This window comes from Hemiscyllium ocellatum, chromosome 20, assembly GCF_020745735.1.
Source record: "Hemiscyllium ocellatum isolate sHemOce1 chromosome 20, sHemOce1.pat.X.cur, whole genome shotgun sequence".
In the NCBI taxonomy this organism is placed as follows: domain Eukaryota; kingdom Metazoa; phylum Chordata; class Chondrichthyes; order Orectolobiformes; family Hemiscylliidae; genus Hemiscyllium; species Hemiscyllium ocellatum.
Window position 1 is genome coordinate 25,777,589 of NC_083420.1, and position 8,505 is coordinate 25,786,093.

General features: G+C 44.4%; 1 protein-coding gene across 2 annotated transcripts in view; it reads right to left on the minus strand.

Moving 5' to 3' along the window:
• The window catches only part of telo2 (TEL2, telomere maintenance 2, homolog (S. cerevisiae)), a 30,159-nt gene extending 24,624 nt beyond the window's left edge, over positions 1-5,535 (minus strand). The window contains exons 1-4 of one of the 2 annotated variants that reach the window (XM_060840665.1): positions 5,497-5,535; positions 4,643-4,987; positions 2,679-2,956; positions 1,614-1,682 (exon numbers count right to left, since the gene is read on the minus strand). In XM_060840665.1, coding sequence (XP_060696648.1) covers positions 1,614-1,682; positions 2,679-2,956; positions 4,643-4,974 — 679 coding nt within the window. In that variant the 5' untranslated portion in view covers positions 4,975-4,987; positions 5,497-5,535. Of the gene's footprint in view, positions 1-1,613; positions 1,683-2,678; positions 2,957-4,642; positions 4,988-5,496 lie in introns of those variants that run through there. The other variant, XM_060840666.1, reaches the window with a different exon arrangement.
• Positions 5,536-8,505: the final 2,970 nt, after the last annotated feature.

Here is an 8,505-nt window from a genome sequence, read left to right on the forward strand (position 1 = left end):
GGCGGGCCCTGTACAGACTGCTGCTGCACACCGTCCACCTCTTCTCCCTCATCCACCGCCCGGACACGCCCTGGCGTGCCCATTTGCCATCGGGCGATGGGGATCCCCAGTGGAGGGCCCTCTATGCTGGAGTCCTCCCCCTTTCTCTCGGGGATCTGGGGTGGAGGGTGCTGCACGCAGCAGTCCCCTGCAACCGCAGATTGCGGTGGTTCACGGACTCCCAGCCCAACTGCTTGTTCTGTGGTGCTGTGGAGTCCGTGGACCATGTGTATGTTGGGTGTGGGCGTTTGCACTCCCTTTTTGATTTTCTGAAAAACCTCCTCCTCTGTTTTTGGTTGCACTTCAGTCCCACGCTCCTGATCTTCAGGCACCCGGTGCGGAGGAGGGAGGGCAGGTCTGAAGACCTCCTCGTGGGTCTGCTCCTGGGCCTGGCCAAACTGGCCATAAACAGGTCCAGACAGCGGGCCATGGAGGGGATCGTTAGGGCCAACTGCCTGCCCCTCTTCTGCGGTTACGTTAGGGCCCGGCTGTCCTTGGAGAAGGAGCACGCGGTGTCCACCAACACCCTGGAGTTGTTCAGGGAGAGGTGGGCGCCGCAGGGAGTGGAGTGCATCATTTCCCCTCCAACGCTATTTTAATTTAGTCCTTGCCCTCCCCTTCACTGTTTTGATCACACAGCATTGCCCTTTGATGTGAAGGGCACTGCTTGTCACAGGCCACTCGGGTGTTTTCCTACTTTTCCTGGTGGTGGAAATTGAATAAAGATTTGTACACCTTGTCTAAAAAAAAACAAACAGAAGTGTAGCATTGCCCTTTGATGTGAAGGGCATTGCTTGTCACTGGCCACTCGGGACAAAAAAAAACAATTGACTTATCTGACTCTGCTGTGAACTTCGCCCAACAGTTCCTCCAAGATCAGTTGTGAATTTCACTGTTTGACAATTTTTCCAGATGCACTCCAATGGTGTTGTGTGAAAGTTCTTATTCAAATCCTGTGCTGAAAGTATTGCCAGCTTTTACTACCGCAGTTGTTTTGTATTATTGCCTGCTGTTCTCTTGAAGGCTGTGTCTCTTTCTGAGGTGCAGCATCCACAAAATATTTTAATTTTTAGCCTCTGCTCATCATAAATAGCTTTGGAACACTGTCTGACTGTGAAAAAATTCACTGAAAGGACTGATTCCATCTTCAGCATTTAATTACATACTTTCACCAAGGGTCACAAGATAGCAATCATTTGTGTGAACTTTGACTAATCCAGGAGCACTGTAGCTCCCAAAGTGAACCTTGACAGAGACCAGCCAGTCCATGAACTAACCCACGGCTGATGTTCAGAGTCATAGTATAAGGTATATGTACTGGTCAAAAAAATTGAATCATCAACACTGGGAGAGTTCCAGGTTTAACTCCTCCTTTGTGGTATCCAGCACCTACTCTGGAATGGGTTCCATATATGGACTGGCTCCAATTGGGCTGCTACAGTAGTAAATACCAGCCAACAGCTTCTCAAAATATTGACTTAACCTTCCTGCCTTTTCAGGAGTCATTAACCAAATGTTGCTTTAAGTTTAGAGAACATACATTGTGAAGTAATGTTGAGGAGTCAAACACTTACCAGTGTGTCCTTGCATGCAGACCTTCCCCAGAAGTTGAGACACGAAGAAGAGCGAACTGTCCATTCCTCCTGTAACAGAGTGGAGGGTAGTTAGGGCATAGCTCCAATTATTTACTCCTTTACTATACACAAATCAAAGCAAACTAAAGCCAAACTATTTGATACTGTTTCTGAACTATTGCCACATCCAGTGTCCATCAGTATATTATGTGACTCCACACTCTTAAAGATTTCTTCTAACCACACGTTTGGGAGGCAGAATTTATTGCTGTGAGCTGATTGTAAGTAGTGCATGTTAAAACTCTCTGCAGCCCTGACACATTTGAAAAACCTGTGGGTAACTCTCGGATCAGAGTCAGATGATTGTGGGTTCAAGACCCCTTCCAGGGATGAGTACTAAATCACCATGCTGTAGCATGGGGTCAGGTTTGAGACAGCACCACATTGTTGGAGGGGACAGGTGCTGAAAAAGTACTGCACTGTCAGAGGGATTAAGTGCTGAGGTGACAGGGTGCTGCATTGTATGAAGGACAGAAAGTGTTGCACTTGCAGAGATGTGTATCCAATAGGAGGTATCATTTTTGGGATGACACATTAAATGGAGACCCTTTCTACCTTCTCATGTAAAACAGAAGATCCCAAGAATGTGGGAATTGTCTCTGTAACCTGGGATGATTCTCTCTCTCTCTCTCTCTCTCTCTCCCCTCCCCCCCCCACCACCCTGTCAATTAACATCACCAGTGTTAGACTAATGGCATTTAGCAATTCAGAGATTAGAAGTAAAGCAATAACCACAACAATATTATAGACTTTTCTAGTCAGAGTGATGCCTAATTTTGAGGGGAACTTGCAGATGGTGGTGTTCCAATGTGTTTGGTGTTCTTATCCATCAACTTGGCAGAGAATTTGGAAAGTGCTGCTGAAGGAGCTGTGTGCTGTTGGACATTTTGTACATCATCCACATTGTGAGGTAAACATTTAAGGAGGTGGATGGCCTTTAAAGAGGCCTCTTATGGTTGCTAAAGATGATTTACTTTCCATAACATCACACCTTAGTTTTCTTACCTTTCAATTGCTCATAAATTCTTTCCAGCACCAGTACCATCTCTTGTCCTAACAGTGAGTAATAGTTCTCAGGGTAGAATATTGCTCTGTTGTCCTTCTCCAATTTGTTTGCCATGTGATCTGGCAATGAAGAAATTTTATTCAACAGTGTCTCTTGCAGACTGGACATGTGAGGTGAGGTGTATTCGAGACAAATCTCCTCAATCAGCTGGGCCATCCGATCCTCCTGCAGGAATTGTTCCAGAATTGCCACACATCGCTCCTGTCGAAAGCTTGGTCTGTGACATGAGACCACACCACAGCAGGTTCAAAACATCTATGTGACCCAGCCCCCATCCCATACCACAAAACCAACCCAACAGAGAGCATCCTGGCACCAGCTCCCACCTAGCAAACATTTCAGGAGTGGAAGCATATTTGCAGATAGGACTGTGCCTGCATGGGCAGACAGCATCAATATTTACAAAGGTTCCAGGAATTAGTTCATACTTACTGGACGTCCTTAACAGTACATTAGTTTTTAGGAGAAGGTGGGGACATAGTGTTACCATCATTGGACTAGTAATCCAGAAAGTAAACAAGCTAATGTGCTGATGATAGTGAGCATGTAAACACTGTTGATTGTCATTACAACAAAACTCATCTGGATCACCAACGTCATTCCGGGAAGGCTATTTGCTGTCTTTATCCGGTGTGGCTCACAATTCACAGACTCCCATATGGTTGATGATACGCTTCAGCACATCTCATCCACTTCCCACACCTCCACCCTTGAACCCCACCCCTCCAACTGCAACAAGGACTGAACCCCCTCCCCCGGTCCTGACCTTACACCCCACCTACATAGCATTTCCTCTGCCCTTTCCACAACCTACAAACAGACCCAACCACCAGGGATATATTTCCCTCCCACCCCTATCTGCGTTCCATAAACGTCATTCCCTCCGTGATTCCCTTGTTAGGTCCACGCCCCCTCCCACCAACCCACCTCTCCTCTTGGCACCTTCCCCTGCAACCGCAAGAATTGCAAAACCTGTGCCCACACCTCCCCCTAACCTCCAGCAAAGGCCCTAAAGGAACCTTCCACATCTGTCAGAGATTTACCTGTACTTATACACATATCATCTACTGTACCCGATGCTTTCGAGGTGGTCTCCTCTACAATGGGGAGACGGGATGCCTACTTGCAAAACGCTTTAGGGAACATCTCTGGGACACATGCACCAAACATCCCCGTAGCCCTGTGACCCCCCCCCCCCAACTTTGCCCAGGCCATGCAGATCATGGGCCTCCTCCACCATTAAACCTTTACCACCTGACACCTGGAGGAAGAATGCCTCACCTTTCACCTTGGGACCTTCCTACCATATGGGATCAATGTGGATTTCACCAGTTTTCTCATTTCCCCTCCCCCCACCTTATCCCAGATCCAACCTTCCAATTCGGCACTGCCCTCTTGACCTGTCCATCTTCCTTCCCACCTATCTGCTCCAACCTCTTCTTCAACCTAGCACCTTCACCCCCAACTTCGTCTACCTATCGCATTCCCAGCTACCTTCCCCCAGCCCCACCCTCTCCCATTTATCTCGCAACACCCTTGGGCTACCCTGTCATTCCTAATGAAGAGCTTATGCTCAAAATGTCAATTCTCCTGCTCCTCAGATGCTACCTGACCACTTGTGCTTTTCCAGCACCACACTCCTTGACTCACAACAGCGTGGGTGACTCTTAACTGCCCTCAGTGCAATTAGGGTTGAGCAATAAAATGCAGACCTAGCCAGTGACAACTACGTTCCATGAACAAATTTTTAAAAAGTCCTGAAAAATGGTGTTCATTTGGGGAGACTAAATCTTTAAGTGTGGTCTTGTTTTACAATAGGATTTTAGACCGCCACCACTGCCAGTGAAAATACTGCACAGAATGTATCACTGAAGATGATGTGCCCACCATGACGTGAAATTACCTTGTTGCCGTGATAGTGTCCAGCAGCACCAAGAATGCTTCATGGGGTGGGCCATTCAGAAAGAAGTCATCCAATAATTCTTTTTCCTGGTTAACAGGCAGCAACTGCAGCCAATCAACACTCAGATTATTAGTCAGGACTTGCAGGAAGTGGGAATAGTGTGTTTTAAAAAATTCTTTCTTCTGTGGTGAGGGATTGGCAGTTTCAGGTCCCCTTAGGTTCTGCTTCACAGACTGTAAGGTGCGTATGATTTCTGCTCTGTCCCTGGAGGAAGACAGGGTAATGATTGCTTGTTTGATGAGGCAATGTACTTCAAGAATTTCAGGCTCCATGGCTGTGAAGATCCTGAGAAAATCAGGTACAAAATAAAAACAAGTTGCAAGTAAAACCACCTTGAACTCCTGAAATATCATCCTAATTTCCTGAACTCCAGAAATTTTGTCTGATAAACAACAACATTCAAAGTTACTACAAAGAGACAAGCCCTTGAATAGGACTGTGATTGTTACTAGGCATAATAACTAAGAAAAGCTGGCAAAAAATTGCAAAACGAAAGCAGGTGTCGTGTTTGTTTTTCGCTTCAGGTCACAATTTGATAGTGGTAAAACAACAAGTTTTGCCATGGTCTATAATTCCTTGTATAACTCTAGGAAGAATGAACCTGAAGACAGGATGGCAAAGGCATGGTCTGCTGGAGGCATACAGAGCAGGTTCCAGGCTGTGTCTGTGACTCTCACCCTCCTGGATCCACTGAAATATCAGACGTGAATCTGCAGCAAAGTCTCGAGAAAACAAACCGTTTAATTATAAATCCACGCTGTATGACAACATTAAAAACTCCAATTAGAAATTACCTCAAAACCTGTCAACTGCGTCATGCCTTCTGATCTCCCAGTTGAAACATATTTACCTAAAACCTCCAAAGATTCATCATATTCAATCTCAGCACATCCGAGCCGTATATTTAACCACAGCCGCCGATCTGTATCTCGTGCCCATACCTGAGGCTAGAACTGAAGGCATGATTTTGTTTATTTCATTTATTTCGGGGGAGAAATTCACATTTGTATCGAATCTGCTAACTGGAACTAGACATCTTATTTCTCGATTGGCATCTATACACGTGGGTATGGGACGCCATCTCTGTGCAGGAGACCCATAAGTGCAACCCCGGTGCCATCTTTGTACAGGAGACCGTAATCGCTGCCAGGCGCCACCTTGTGGAGCTCCTCAGCTGGACAAGGTCAAATAAAACATACGACCCCCGTTTATAGTCCAACATTGATCCTTCTTCGGGTGCCATCTTGGTACAGAACTTCAGGGGACATCTTGGTATAGGGAAACTCATTGTGGTACTTCCCATAAAAGAAAAATACAGCGGATAAGAAAATAAAGAAAAATGCTCAATATGTTAGGAAAGTTTGATGAATCGTGGAGATTACAGAATTGTTACAGCGTAGACGGAAATGAGGGAGAACTAGCCATATGGATATATAATTGGCTCAAAGGTGGAAGACTGTGGGTGATGGAGGGCTGTTTTTCAGACTGGAGGTCTCTGACCAGTGATCTGCCACAAAGATCAGTGTCGGGTCCACTGCTTGTCATCATTTATACAAATAACCTTGGATGTGAACATAATTTGGAGATGCCGGTGTTGGACTGGGGTGTACAAAGTTACAAATTACAGATTATAGTCCAACAGGTTTGTTGGAAGCACGAGCTTTCAGAGCGCTGCTCCTTCAAGCACCAGGAAGAGCACTGCTCTGAAAGCTAGTGCTTCCAAATAAACCTATTGGATTATAACCTGGTGTTGGGTGATTTTTAACAATGTGAATATAAGAAGAATGGTTGGTAAGTTTTCAGATGACACCAAAATCGAAGGTATAGTGGACAGCAAAGAAGGTTACCTCAGACTACAACAGGATCTTGATCAGATCGGCGAATGAGTCAAGGAGTGACAGATAGAGTTTAATTTAGATAAATGTGAGGTGTTGGATTTTGGAAAGGCTTTTCAGGGCAGGACTTATACACTTTATGGTAAGATCCTGGGAAGTGTTGCTGAACAAAGAGACTTTAGAGTGCAGGTTCATAGTTCCTTTAATATATGGAGTCACAGGTAGATAGGATAGTGAAGAAGACATTTGGTATATTTTCCTTTATTGGTCAGAGCACTGAGTATAGGCATTGAGAGGTCATGTTGCCACTGTAGAGGACATTGTTTAGGCCATTTTTGGATTATTGTTTGCAATTCTGGTCTCCCATCTATGAGAAGGGTGTTGTGAAATTTGAAACGGTTCAGAAAAGATTTACAGAAGTTGCCAGGGTTGAGGTATAGGGAGAGGCTGAATAGGCTGGGGCTGTTTTCCCTGGAGCATCAGAGGCTGAGTGGTGACCTTATAGCAGATTTATAAAATCATGAGGGGCATGGGCAGGGTAAATAGACAAGGTCTTTATCTTGGTGTGGGGGAGTCCAGAACTAGAGGGCATAGGTTTAGGGTGAGAGGAGAAACATTTAAAAGGGACCTAAGGGGCAACTTTTCCATGCAGAGGGTAATGTGTGTATGGAATAAGTTGCCAGAGGAAGCAGTGGAGAATGGTACAGTTACAACATTCAAAAGGCATCTATCTGGATGGGTATATGAATAGGAAGAGTTTGGAGGAATATGGGCCACGTGCTGGTAAATGGTACTGGCTTAATTTAGGATATCTGGTCAGCATGGACGAATTGGACCGAAGGCTCTTTTTCTGTGCTATACATCTTTATTATTTTCTAAGACAAACCCAAAAGGTTCAAGAAAGTGTGCTAGCTGCTGTCTAGTGGATGGTTGTAGATTGATAGGCTTGGATAGTGACAATGTGAGGAAACTGGCTGAAACAGGGCATACAACACTTAAACAAAACAAAGGAAATACCAGTATTGTCAAAGTTGCTTAGCACTTTTTTTTTGAATTTTTAGATGTGTTGTGCGAGTCCCTGGCTAGGCCAGTATTTATTACCCATACAAATTGCCCTTGAGAAGGTGGTTAGTGACTTGCCTTCTTGAACCACTGCAACCCTTCAGTGGAAGAACACCAAGTGCTGATAATGATGGATTTCCAGAATTATGACTGAGTGACAATGAAGGAACAGTATCATTGTTCTAAATCAGGATGGATGCATGGCTGGATGGGAGGTGGGGGGTGCTGGTGGTAGGTGGATAGGAAGGGAAAGAAAGGGGACTTGAAGATTTAATGAGTGGTTCCTTTTTTTGAATGATTATTTTAGTGAGGCACAAGTAATAAATGTCAGAGGCACTTTTTAAATATTATTTGGTTAATGACACTAGAGCAATTCAATTTATTTTCAACAATTTCAATGAAAAGTGTATAAAAGTAACCACTAACAATAACAGCCCTACAATCTACTCTCCCATTCCAAACTTTCTTGTGCATCCCTTTTTCTATTATTGGTGGTTTTGACGCCTATAGCCTTTACATTCTGGAATTTCCTCCTTAAACCTCTCCACCTCCCTATTGTCTTTTAAAAGCCATCACTTTGATGAAGCTCTTGCTCAGCTTTAAAACAAATTTCTTTGCACCAATATCGTCTTATCCTTATGCTTCTGTGAAACCCAAAATATTTCCTATGCATGTGCTATATAAATTCAAGACAGGAAATTTCGAATCAGGTAACTCTTCCAAATGAGGGGTAACATTATTTACATTAATTTAATGCACTTACTTATCTAAATATACTTACCCTACACAATTAACAGATTTTTAAGCTGAAAAGTAATCAAATCATAACTTCTCCAAAGTAACTTCGAGTCTCTCTGCCTCTGCAACCAACTCAAATGGTATTGCCTTCATGTTTAGTACCAACAC